The 13,984-nt window shown below is 44.0% G+C and overlaps 1 protein-coding gene across 4 annotated transcripts in view; it reads right to left on the bottom strand.

Moving 5' to 3' along the window:
- LOC126759207 (teneurin-a) overlaps window positions 1-13,984 on the bottom strand; it is a 233,261-nt gene that overhangs the window by 50,879 nt on the left and 168,398 nt on the right. For all 4 annotated transcript variants that reach the window (XM_050473899.1, XM_050473900.1, XM_050473901.1 and 1 more), the window contains 5 exons: window positions 12,009-13,241; window positions 11,355-11,549; window positions 9,823-10,032; window positions 5,178-5,363; window positions 1,488-1,634 (listed from right to left, as the gene is read on the bottom strand). In XM_050473899.1, the coding sequence (XP_050329856.1) occupies window positions 1,488-1,634; window positions 5,178-5,363; window positions 9,823-10,032; window positions 11,355-11,549; window positions 12,009-13,241 (1,971 nt within the window). The remainder of the gene's footprint in view (window positions 1-1,487; window positions 1,635-5,177; window positions 5,364-9,822; window positions 10,033-11,354; window positions 11,550-12,008; window positions 13,242-13,984) is intronic.

Genomic DNA, 13,984 nt, shown 5'->3' with positions numbered 1-13,984 from the left:
ATTTTCCATTCCTCTGCTCTCTTCTCAACTCCTTCTTCTGCCCGTTCATCTGCCCATCGACCCATCCAGTCACTCATTCGCGCTGCGACAGTCGGCTAGAGTGACGACAGCAGGAACATGAACGCAGCAACAAAATGTAAATGCTAAGTAGCTGTACGCTTTTAAGTTGATTTCAATATCCGTTTATTTCCTCCTTTTCTGGTCTGCTGCCGCGCTCGCTGGTTTTCGCATCCAGCAGTCGGTCGCCTTCAAAGGTGGGGCTCGTAATGTTCTATGACACTTCAGGCGCACTTCCTTCCTTCCTCTTACAACATTACTCTCGCTCTCACACAATTTCTCTTACCTTTGTGGATGGCTGTTGCTGTTGTTGTTGTTGAACTAAACGAATTGTTTATAATCAAACTGCATTGACAATCCGAGGAAGCAAACATAAGCCCTGATGCAGATTTACTCCGCATTCGAGTATTTATCCTGGTGATTGCGAGTATGTGAGCATTTTGGTTCAATTGTCACCTTCCTTATTGTTAGGCAAGTGTTGCACGAGCTGTTTCTTCTGTCTTCAATTGGATTAGTAGCGGAAGTGCACTTCCGGTGGAGAAACACATATGTTTCAATGAGGCTTTCAAGGATTTTTGATCCAGTCTTAACGCAAATGGAGCAATGAGGGATTTCGCGCCAAAGCAAAAATATAAGTCGCCAGTATTATCGCACAAACCGGTAATATTTATAATCGCTATGAACAGCAGTTTCTTCTCAGTAGGAAGGTGATCGCTAAGGCATTTAGGTATTGACAATAGTTGCGTACCAGCGTGTTTGACCCATTATACACCCTTTTATTTCTCGTCCAAACCTTTTTCCTGTTCATTTTCAAGGAAAAGTGAAGCGTCTTTTTCAATTGTCCGACAACGCAGGCTGTTGTTGCCGTCCTATACGAGGTAGCGAAAAGTTGGTCCATTATATTTCCATTATTCCGCGGCGTAAGTCGCACGCAGCATTTGTCGCTTTCTTTTCGCTGGACTCAGTGTTCAGCATAATGCACCCAGTGCTGCACAGGCAAGTGGGAAAGGGAAATATGCAAAGGTGTACACCACCTAATGTTTATGCAGTCTACTTCTATCAGCTAGAAGCGCTCATGAGCTTCATTTCTTCAAGCGTTTCCGTTTACATACTTCGTTTCTTTTGATATTTTCTTGCTTTGTTATTGCTGCAATGCGCCATTTACCTGTGAGTGAGGCGAACTGGGCGCATGTCCGCTTCCTCTTACCATCTGTTAGCCAACGGAACTCCATTACTGAATACGCATATTAATATGAATGTGTGTCGCTAGCTTTTCAACACAAAAGTTGTGGCTTAATTGAGATATTTTAAATGGCAGGTCTGGCTTGTACTTCATTAGCTTCATAAGTACTTTGTGGTCTTTATGTGAACTTATTCATTTACCTTTGCTTATTTACATGGATATGTTTATCTAGAAGTGCTTCACTTACCGCCGTCATTGTCTATGTTGTCCTTGCAATTCATTTCCAGCGCGATGGAGCAGTCGGAGCCAGCCCACCCCTCAATGCATTCGCAGCGGTATTCGCCGTTTTCCAGCGTGCACTGTCCGTGCCTCGAGCAGCCGTTCTCGCATCCAGCTGGAAAGAGAATCAACCAAAAAAGCGCATTAAAGTTTGTCTCCGTCTCCGAGTATGCATCGAAGTATTCAAAACCATAACAATAGTTTTTTACAACATTCCATTGATTTACAACAAATATATAATACCATTCGACACTCACACACACTGTACCAAACATACTCCCATGTTGGCCCCCTCTACACAATCCTTTCCCCTAGTGCGCTCCAAATGTACGGTGAAAAGCCAATTTTATTTGAATAACAGGAAGTTTTCTTCTTCGGAAAATAAGTTCACTTAACTGTCAATTACAGTCCACTCCATTCGGTTGTTCCCCCTTCTTCCTCTCTATGCGTTTGCCCATGCAATAAAATATCTGACGTGAATTTCACTCCCTCAACCAGAACTGAACTCAAATCGAATTTGAACTTTGCAGACATACAGACAGCGTACGATTCCGTCAAATGCCGCAGCGACTTGACTCCCACAGTCTTCCGCCGAAGTGGTGTCATTCAAGTTTATGAAACAAAATAAGGAGTAAACAACAAAGTGTAAAAGGCACGACGGGCAACCTAAAGAAAGGCGATGCTTCATACAGTCGAACGACACATAAAAAACAACAAAGGGGAACATGGGAGAGGAGGCCATGCCACAGTGCCAAAGTGGTTGCAGTTACCATCAGAGAATGTTAAAAAAATCACACACAGCAGGGCCGATAACGTGCCGCGAATCCTTTGAGGTGAAAATACCTCTAGAATTCTCAAAGGGGAAATAGGTGAATTTCAACAGCGACGCTGAGTACGAGTATTTGCAAAATTAGCCTGATATGGGTGATAAATGTTTAAAGCCCTTTCGCGAAAGCTAATAGACGAGTCACAGCTGGAAATGCAGAGGGCGGGTGAAAAATTAATGAAATTGTGGGAGAAGCTTCAAATTTTCGCAGTAAAAGAATTATAGTAAAGAAACCTAGAGCCAAAACAACGCAAAATCAATTTAAGATCAATAAATGTGTACATATTACACGCACAACATGCACACACACACACACACACACACATACAAACGGTATTTACCACTCAGCTGCCGCTAACAGCTTTCGACCTCGCGCGGTGCTGTCGTGTCTCCGCTGAGTTTCACTTTATGCTTGCAGTGACATTTACGACGCAGATAAGAACAGCGAAAACAACAGGGAGTTTGGAATGAGCCAGCTTTTTGCTTACATTTTGACAGTCACGACAGGATATTAGATAGTGACAAAAAGGCTGCCGGCCGCCATCTTGAAGTTGCGCCAACAGCGATGTCACCAGGGGCAGCGAAATTATCAAAATTGTAGTCTGCTGCAGACCAAATTCGGCCTTTGTAGGTATGATGCCGGGCAGTGGCGCCTCGAGGAAGGGCATCCTTAGTGAAGCTAAACTATTGCTGCACCTTACCTCTTCCTGACTGTGGCAAAGGGGGTGGTTCAGTGGGTTCATGGGTGTTTTTATTAATAAAACCCGTGTTTTTGCCTACCTTTTTCCAAATGAATTTCTGAGCTTGCCATCACGTGATTTTTTGTCGGTTGTCACTTTTTTGGAAAAAGTCAAAGTAAAAGCAAAATAGAAAGAGTCAAGCAATTCAACTTCGTTGCAGGGGAGCTTTCGGGAAGTTATTAAGTGCTTTGCAAACGCGGCGGTTTCGCGGCCACTCACACAAGTGCCTACCTGCATGCATAAAGTGTATGGTCTCGGGTGTTCAGGTCGGCTGTTGATGGCTGAAAGTTAATTGTTTCTGCGCACATCATCGATATGTTGACGTACTGCGTTTTTGCCTTTCTGCTGCTCTGCGCCCTGTACATCGCCGTCTTTGTTGCCTACGACATTCTGTTCTGGATGTACCGCTGGTTGCGACGCCGAATACGCTTCACACAAGAGCCGCAACCGCCGCCCAATGCACCACATGCTTTCAATCTGGCCGAGTAGTGGCCGACGGCGTTGCAAATCCTAAAACTTGGCGAAGAACCCTTACAAAGGGAACAGCAAATAATTGAATGAATTCCCGTCTAGAAAAGTCTAAAACCTAGGGAAAGGGATAATTGCTTCCGCGTTAGAACGTGCAGTACTCGCTGCTTTCAGCACTGTTCGCAAGCACCGGCACAAGTCCATCAATTGCGGGAAAAATTAACCACTTTGAAGACTCTTCACAGTTTTACCAACAACTATTTCTGGCAGATTTTCATTATGCGTACTATATCTGCGTACCATACATATATATATATATGAATATATGGAAACACTTTGAACTTATGTTAAAGTAGTCTAAGTTGATTTAAAATTGAAAGCTACGAAGAAGAGGTATTCTAACCGACTTATTTGGGACCCAAAAGTGACTTTAATCCTAACATTTGCATAATAAAAGCGATACGAATGAGATAAAGGGTCAAAGTTAACATCTAAGCCTAAGTCGACTTAAGTCGCTTTAACATATTGTATATATATTATAATGTATACACATTTCATTGCCAGAAATTAATTAAATTAAAAACTTATAACCAATTCACCATTACGCAACTTTAGTCTCAATTCCAAAGATATGAACTATTTATAAGCAGAGGCTAAACTGTGCTGTTTACCTCTATTTTATCCCATTTTGTAGGTCCCGCTTCTAAGGTAAGTATTAAGTATTTATGAAAAGAGATCATTAAGTTGTCCAGAACAATTCAAATTATCCGCTGTAAATTAAGTGACTGAATCCGCTTTAAACTATGGTCCACAATCGCCGAACTGTGTCGAGAATATCCGTGACAATTTTCACTATTAAGAAGTGCATTTTTTGTGAATAATCGAAAACTGAACACCAAGACGTTCGTCCTTCTAGGCTACCTGTGCACTTTGGCAGTTTCGTGTGATGGCAGAAGCTTTCGCTTCCGCCTGCCGCTTCTGGTGATAAAGGCCACTAAATGGGCAGTAAAATCCTTTGTAAGGGTCATTGTGCTACGGTCCATCGATTATGATTACAGACCTTTTGTTATTTCGTCCGACCACAATACATTCACACATTAACGAGCACAAAGGCGCTCACACCCGCAAATGAAAACGCAGAATTAATAGAACGGAAATGTTTTCCACTTCCTTGGCATTCGTTGGCGCCGGCGCGTGTACTTATACGCGTAGCTGTGTGTGTGAGCCGGCGAAAATCCCATGGGTGGGGCGTTACAAGGTGCGTTTTATTGTACTAAATTTGGCTTAATTGGCGTTAATTAACGCTTGGCTTCATAGCGGGCACTCGGCGTTTGTGTGCCCTGCCACATAGTATTTCGCTCGTTGTTTCCTTTCAATTTAAGCAGCGGAAATGGCAGACCGCAACGACAACTCCCGCCGATAATTAACCATTACTCGCCACCGCCACCGCCAGCGTCACCACGACTCGAGTGCAGTCCAACTGCAGTCGTGCGGCTGGTTATAGTCGTAATTTGAAGCTCTGCAATTGCGCAATAAATGCACACCCACACCCCTCCAAGCTTATAGTTCCACCGACTTCCATTCACTCAAATAGGGATCACTACAAAGTGGGTTCAATACTTACGGAGCGTGCAGTGGCGTCCATTCCAGCCCTGCGAGCACACGCAGGTGCCATTTTTGCACTGTCCGTGTTCCGAGCATCTGGCGTCGCAAGGTAGCTGATCGCAGAGGTTGCCAGTCCAGCCGGGATTACAGCGGCACTTGCTCGACTCACAGACGCCGTTGGGACCGCAGTCCAAACTGCAGACAGCTGCAAAGATACGAGTACAAAATAGACATTAATATTATTTGTAAAGAAAGTAAGATATATCAATAAGAGTAAGCACGAATCCAAAGATTAAATCCAATCACGCAGCAAGACAAATCAGAAATGCTTTACTTCGGGCTCGTAAAAGAATTGAACAAGTATAAATCGCATTTGCTCATATTCACATCCACGAGCATCCAAATTCTCCATGAAGTCAGAGTGGAGTCTGAGTTACTAACTAAACTCGACGACAGTCCGCCAGATGTGACCGTTTGCCGGTGGCGTTCAATAAGCTTGTGAGTTTTGTTTCGATTTTTACAGTTTTTCGGCGTGTAGCCCTATCAGCGGATGCACTTCACCCATTTCACGCACACACCTCAGCCCTCATCTCAGAGTGGTTTGGAAAGCAACTGCGCTTTGTTCTAAATGATAAATGATGGCGCGCAGGAAAGCAGACTGGAGGAGTTCGCAAAATGAAGCTGAACTGTGAGTAAAGTGAAATTGATAGACTTTGTCGCTGCATTCACCGTGGCTGTGGAGCGCCTCAAGATGATACATATCTATACATTCATGCAAAATGTATGTGTGCTGGCTTTAATAAACCATCAACTTCGTATCGATCGAAACACATGTTTGGACTGCACATCTTTCTGGCACAATGGTTCGTCGTAGGGTGGTCCTAAATTTTGCAAATTTTTTTTTGTGTCTGCATAAATGTGCATATACATATATGTTTGTATATCCAATCTGCTAGTCTTGAATTTCATATCAGTCTGTTCAATGGTGAATCGAGCAGGCAATATCAAGTGCGAAATCACAAAGGCCTCAATATGTCGTGCGTAATAAGCAAAGGTGGAAATGAGGGGTTTGGTGCTGGTGATTGTCGTGCAGTAAGTACAGTGTTTATTAAGGCTAATCCTTTCGGGAACATTTCTGCTTCTGCTTACATTTAGCCGATGGCAACTATACACCACTTCTAAAGAACTCTGATGCGCGAGTTTTTATGTATTAATGTATGTTTATGGTAATCAGCCCAACTATGTGTTTGCCGCCAGTGTGGCTGCATGTACAGAGGAGGTTTGGCAAATGCCTCCCTCCGCCTCTCTTGTACATCGGAAGGACATTAACCCGTGCGGTTGCTGCAACTATGCAAATCCATTCGGTTATGCAAACGCCGGGTAACCAATTGCATACATCGCTTTTCATTTTATCCACTAGTCTCTGTCTCGCAGACTTTTAGCGCAGTCACGTCGCCTACTCACTCATTGCTTTTGCTATTCACGCCACAGCACACGTCCCGTTAAACCCAAGCAATTGCGAATTCTGGCAGCCACATATTTACTTTGCGTATGCCGATGAGTTGCTGATGCAGCACGTGAGCCCGACTCGAAGCAGCATGGAGCCAGGGGCTGAGAGTAGACGCCGAGCTCGACGAGCTCGCCATGGCAATAGATATCGCGGGCCTGGGCTGCGCATATTGCAAGTACTTTGCGATGAGTTGCTGACTACAAATGATAAGGAAGCCATTTAGACAGTCTGGCTGACAGCCAAAGAGATGGGCTGCTACAACTACTTAGCCAGGTGTGGCGCTTGCAGTTGTGAGGGGGTTTGTTATTGAGGTGACAAAACTCCTGAAAGCAAGCAAATGGAGTTGCCATATTAAAATGATCACCCCTAATAATATAAGAAAGCTTTGATGATGACACATAGTCTTTGCTGTGGCATTTGTGGTAAAAAATATGGCGAAGTGAACCAAGAGACGGGCTTTAAGCGATAGAGATAACAATAATAGAAGTGTTTATGAGTCTTTATTTGACTGCCTTATACGTTTTTTCTTAAGAAGCTAACTGAGGATATCTTCTTCTTGCCTTCAGCCTCAAAATACTTAACAAAATAATACTTGTAAAAACTATCCATGCTGAAGTCAAAGTATAGACCTGAGGCAATATTTTTAAAGGAATAAATTTTCGATCCCTGCTACTTGCAAGGCGGACAGGCCGTAATTTGTCATTCTGTGAAGTTTTACACTCAGAAAGAGCTCCGACAATCACAAGGAAGAAATGGGTAAATCCGTTCAAACGACCTGTTTAGCAATCCAATTTAAATTGGAGCTTTTTTATTTATAACGCGTACAAAAGCTCACCTCATCCGTGTAGTGCCCACACGGTGCTGACTTCGCAAAGGCTAGTGGATGTATTCAATTCAGAAATGAGGTCAAGGATATCATTCTTTGCGGCAGCCTAAACTGCACTGTTAACTCAGCGATGAACACCTGTACATTTACTTTCGGGCATCTGATACAATTTTCGAATTATACACAGCGACAGCTGAGGCACAACGGCAGCGCACAGTTTGCTGGCCGCCCACAACGCTGTATGAGTCGGAGCTCTTCGGGTGAGCTTTGCATGTGTGTGTGAGCGACCACTTAATCATTCTTCCTACATGGACTCCATTGAAATCGATGATATTGAACAAATATTAAAAAGGTAAGACAACTTTAGCACAATAGCTGGCCTTGCTGCTGGCCTTGAGTGGAGGGTGTATAGTTGAGTACCAGTACGGAAACGCCTTTGCAATTGAATATTGTAAAGAACTTTCGCTTGGCACTGATTTTTCTGTATTGCAGCGCTGCCATACCGGTCTCTTCAGGTCTTCGCTGATGGGTGCCATTGAGTTTTAATGAGAGTTCCAAGTGTGAAAAAACAGATTAATCCTCCCGTTAGAAAGAAGTGGAATAGCGCGCAATGTGTTCGCCTTTGAAGCGCTTTTAAAACCATTAAACATCGAATGTTTCACAAGGTGTCGCACACTCATTGAACTAACGGCAGGCGAATGTGGGATGGAAAAGTGTGCGCAATATAAAATAGGTGTTTATAATATTTCGGTTTATGAGCGCCTTTTCAATAATACAGTTAGGGACATGTCTACTTGGTTCAGCCTAAACTGTCATTTGCTAATAAATTTTATTTAAATTCTAAATTATTACGGAAACGCTGCAAGTATTCATGCTATTTATCATTTATTTGTTGCATGTGCAACATTGGCAATCAAAACCGATTCAATTAGGTTGTTATTGTTGTATCAGGTTGCCGCATTGCTGGGCGAGCCCAAAGAGTCGCTGAAAGATACTCAGATTAGATATTAGAGTCAGGTAGTTAAACTGATGTATGTGGGGACATGTAAATAGGCCAGGGCTTACTTGTCCATGGCAAATTGTTTGGGTATTTACTTTACTTCGGAGAAATCGCTGGAGCGTAAATTGAATCAGAACTCCATAAATTAAACTTTTGATTATTAAATATGCATGCAAGTAAGGAAGGACTGCTCGGCTCATTCAATATTTATGTGTCGAATTGGATATTACTCATGCGCACCGGTATACAAATGCAATTCTGCCGTGCGAAGCAAATCGCCCTGAGACGAGGGCGTCTTTTGTCGTGTACATTCGCCACTACCTTCGACGAAGACAATTTGAGTGGGTTGGTAGAAGTTGCATCGCATTAAGCAATTAATTCTGTTGTTATTCACTTGATGTGTGCCTTTGTGAGCATGCAAGTGATGTTGAGCGACAGTTGTCAATTCGTGCAGAGCGTCCTGTTGAAGTGTCTTCTCACATAGTTACAAGGAGACTAGCACTTCCACATCGAAGTCAGAACACACGTGTGTATATATGTTTTATGTGTAGGCAAGATAGCATGGAAGAAATCAAACTTCTAAAATCACCACAACCCCACAGCCTCTCTGAAGAACCGAACCGGCCTTCGGTTGTATAATGCCAAAATACCAATCCGCATTCGGATTTTGCATGAGAAAGAGTTGCTCAGCCCAATCCAAAACTATTCCCTAACGGGTTTCCACCTGCAATTCTCTATGTACGCAATTATTTTACTTGTAGGTCAGTTGCATTTGTGTTTATTTTCGCCTGATTGTTTTTAAATGTATTATTAGTTTTGCATTTTCTTTGATTCACCAATGTTTGTTCGAGCTGCTCGTTGAAGAACAAAGCGAGTTTCATTCACACACAACTCTCCAATACACACACATGCAATATTCAACATTTTGGGTATTGAGTTCAAGGACGATATTGAAATGAAACTCTTTTGTGCCGCAATCCTCTATGTTTCGTTGATACTTCGGTTGCACACAGGCACACGTTGCACATAGCAATATGTAGCTATTAATCAATACATGCATATTTCATGTTTGAATTATGGCCTCTCTGAATAATAATTCAACTAGGCAAGAAATAAATAAATAAAAGATTCGACTAACTAAAACTGCAATGCGAGCAACTAGTTCTAGTGAAATGAATTAAATATTCCAACTGATTTCTCGCCGACATACATACGCACATATTAGCTTACATTGACGGGAATTGGGGTCAACTTAGGACAGGAGACATATTGTTGCAAGTTCACGCACGCACTTGTGGTTAACTGGAATTAATAAATCGTGCACTTACCTTGCGAGCAATCGGGTCCGGTCCAATGACGTTCGCAGACACATTGGCCTGTTTCCAGATCGTAGGTGCCGTGTTCGGAGCAGCCGGGCAGGCATTGGTACACCTGCTGATCGATGGTGCCGCAGTCCTCGCCCTGCCAGCCGGCCTTGCAGTAGCATTGGCCGGCCACACAGGTTCCGTGGCCAGAGCACAGTGGATCAAGACAGTCATCTGGACGCCAAAGAAATCACGAATGCGGCGCCAACAAAAGCACACGTGGAGCAGGTAATGGGCAAAGGAGTTAGCGATGAATGGGCAACATGGAGACGTGGTAAACATGTAAAAGAAGTGGGAGAAACAAGAAAAACCGATTAGCATGTTAGACACGTAGAAAAGTGGTTATTAAAAGAGAATGCAGTGGGGTTCTAAAGTCCGAACGTTCGTTTGTTTGTTCGCGCTGCAGTAATTGGCATTGCTGTGCACAGGCCACCTAGATTCCACGGGCTCTTCTCTCGTTCGCTCCGTGAATGTGTGTCCTCGGCCGAGCATGTGCGTTGCCTATCTGTTTTATCGATTATTTATTGGAAAAATCGCTGTGGGCAGTAGCAGCTGCACATTGTCTGCAGTTCCGTTTAGAATTTGTATTGCGCTTTATTGGATCCGTTTATTTGAGTCGGAAAATGCGTTTGCAAATGCAGCAGATTTATCCTTTCGATGGCACATATAAATTCGTGAAAGGTGTGGCACTGCAATAATTGCTTTTGAAATTTATTTATTGCCTTAGGAATTTTGAAGAGCGGCAATCAAAAACCATGCCGGGGAGAGTATCGAAAATCGAACGTATTAGACTATTGAGAAATTTATTTACAACTAGTTCGCAAGAAAGTTTTATCGAGCCATCCCGACTTGCAGCGCGCCAGCAGCAATCGAAAGGAAGTGCAATTTGTGTGCCATGTTTTACCTAGCGCTCGCATAACGGTGTATACGTTCACAGGTCCATGTGTTTATGCAAACTTGCAACTGTCAGTTTGTTGATCTGCCACTTCAAAATGGCCATAATAAAAGTTCTTAAATTTTCTTCGAAGTCAGTGTGAACACCAACTTTCATTCTGCTGGTTTTTCCTTGCATCCTGTTGCTGTTTTTGCCGCAGAAAACCTGCAGTGTGTTCACTTTAAGCGCACGTCATGTTGAACCAGTTTGACTGGTGGTAGTGGGGTAAGAGGGGTCGCTCAGGCATGTCAGGCGCTGGTCGCTCGTTGCAACTCTCCAGATGTACGAGCTGGCTTTGCTTGCTGGTTCGGTTCGTTCGTCAGTCAGTCTGTCCGCCTATCCGTTTGTTTGCTGATTGCTTGTTTACTCGTCTGTCTGTTTGCTTTTAGGAACTTGTAAACTCCGGTTAGCAGAACATCCACCCACATGCACAAACACGCACATGCATTCACACAGACCGAGCACGCCAGGTAACTCAATGAGTCTGAAGCTGAGGTAAGGGCGTGTGCATGTGTGGTATGTTGGTGGCTGTAGGGAACAGCTCCACATCGAGTTAACTTACGTTGATCGCAAAATGGTCCCTTCCATCCTCGTTCGCAGTGGCATTCCCCTTCTATGCAGCGTCCGTGGCTGGAGCAGTTCGGCACCTCACACTCGCCTACGGGGATGTCGCACTCGGAGCCTTTCCATCCTTCCTCGCAGTGGCATATGCCACCACCGTAATGGCCGTGAGCGGAGCACAGCACTGGGCAGACACCTGGTGGAAAGGAGAGAAAAATGAGAAAATATGTCATTCTGGCTTCTTTTAATCTATTGAAACTCCGATATTCCCCTAACACACTTTTGGTGCTCTTTAAATTATTCCTAATCGTTTAAGGTAGAAATGTCAGACTTTATAATAATATTTGCCAAAATCGATATTTTTTCTGCTTTTGAACCAAAACAACTTTTTCAGTAAAAAAAGAAAATATTCCGAAATATGAACCCTTTGACTTTTTTGAACCTTTTTAACAAAAACACAGAAAAAATGGGAACATTATTAATATATCATGGGCGTTTAAGTTTTTTTTTTTGCACAGAATTTCATAATTGATTGTTTTGGTTCAATATCTTATCGAGTTCTGCCCAGTTCTGTTATTGTGTGAACTGTGGCAGCTAAAATCGTCGTGTTTGAAGGCGAAGGTTTGTCGAATGTTGGTTCGTGTAGTATACTTACTTTTCGAACAGTCTGTACCCTGGTAGCCATCGATGCAGTCACATTTGCCAAGGTAGCAGCTGCCGCGTCCCGAGCAATCGTTTGGGCATGTTGTGCTCACTCCCTCCGCCTCCTCGACCACCAGAGTTACTGAGTGGGCAACCAGCTCGTCATTGTAAACGGAGATGAACCACAAGCCTGTGTCCAGGTACTGCAGCAGAGACACATTGACCATCATTGTATCCAAGTCCAGCGCCGGTAGTCCACCCATGCCATCGGCCACACCGCCAGCTCCACCCATGCCCATAGCCGAACGCTTATAAAGTTGGTGTTGTGGAATCATGTGTCTCTGCGCATAGTGCTTGGCGATGTCCAGTGGCGTTTCTACATCGTATTCACCTTCATAATAATCGTCATTTTCAGTGATTTCATCCAACGAATCATCTGCGTCCGCATAAAATCCAGGCAAACGGTTTGCTCTATCGGATTCATGTGAAACGTGTTGGAGTTTTTCATCAATATCCTCAGCGCCGTCACCGTCACCGTTACTCATCAATTCTATGTCTGTATTGATATCTTTGAAACCCTGGCCGCTTTCATTACGCCACTGAGCAGCTCGCTTGTGGCGTAAATGACTGTCCAGGCGCCCGCCTTTGATGAACTCGACAAAATCGTGTTGCGTCACAGACGGTGCCACATTGCGGCGCGAATAGACCGCAAAGCTTGCGCCCCACGGTAGCGTGAAATTGAAGCGAATGAAGGCTGGATGCTTGTTGCGGAACTCCAAGTTCCAAAATTGGTATGGCGGAATGTTGGCGTGGTAGAATTCATTAAAATCTTTCAGCTCCACAACCTGCGGCCACTTCAACAGTTGCTGTTGATGCTGAGCCGATTGCTGTTGTTGCGCCGTGTACGATTGGTCCTGAAGATGGGAGGTAGCATCTAGTGGTACGCCGGCTAGGCTCTGCTGATGATTATTAGCGTTCGGTTGTTGCAGCAGCAATTGTTGCTGCTGTTGCAGCTGCAGCGACGGCGCGGAGTTCTGCATGGCGCCATAGCCAGTGCTAGTACCACTGTGGTCCGAAGTGCTCGTTTGTATCGATTCCTCTGTTGGGAATGCCGTCGGCACCTGGCCACCATTAACGTTGTTTCCGCTCGCCTTCGTGTTACCGTGTAGGTCATGTGGTTGCGACTTGACATCTTGGACTAGGATGCAATTGGTAGTGTCCATGTTGGGCTTCATCGAACTCACGGCTGCAATGAGAATGTTCAAAAATATGTTAATTAATTTTATTCTTTCAGTTTTAGATGTTTCCATCAAGCGCAGATGGAAGGCAAGAAGTAAAATTGGATTAACCAGACAATCAGTGAACTCTAAACTCGTTTGTGAAGATTTTATTTGTCTGCCGACTCGCAAATGACGGCAAAGTTCTACGGACAATTTTCCACACCAGTTCCGTCTAACAACCTCGTAAATGCCAAAAATGCTGCCTCACATGAAGGCGAATACCAACACGTACCGGCTTTAAGTGTCTCTAGCAAGAGCAGGAAGTAATTCACAAAATAGCCAGGGCCTAGGCCTTTCCTCCAGCCATAAGGACACAGTGAAATTTTGCTAATAAAATAGACACGAATAACGGCATCGCCGTAGAGCAGGCTTTTATGCCACAATTCATGTTAGATGGCCACAAAGTGCTGAAATGCTTTCGCCTTCAAACGAATTTATGAGAATGCTCGACTGAACGTAGAAAAAGCCGAAACTCCAGCAGCGTTGTCAGAGACTGGACGGTGGGATGCGACGCTACGCGGACTTTCGAGGGAAATCGATTACTTAAGCATAAATTATTGCTTGGCCGATCTAAAGTTGCAGTCTTCCACTTCAACCATGCAGAATATGAGCGGCGCCTACAAATTTGTGTGCAAAATTTATTGTGAAATGGACATGCTGGCACATATGGGCACTTGCATCTTATTGCCACCACGTGCTGGCGGACCGC

The sequence above is a fragment of the Bactrocera neohumeralis genome, chromosome 5 (genome assembly GCF_024586455.1).
Source record: "Bactrocera neohumeralis isolate Rockhampton chromosome 5, APGP_CSIRO_Bneo_wtdbg2-racon-allhic-juicebox.fasta_v2, whole genome shotgun sequence".
NCBI lineage: Eukaryota > Metazoa > Arthropoda > Insecta > Diptera > Tephritidae > Bactrocera > Bactrocera neohumeralis.
Note: the sequence above shows the minus strand (reverse complement) of the source record. Positions and strands in the feature narration are given on the sequence as shown.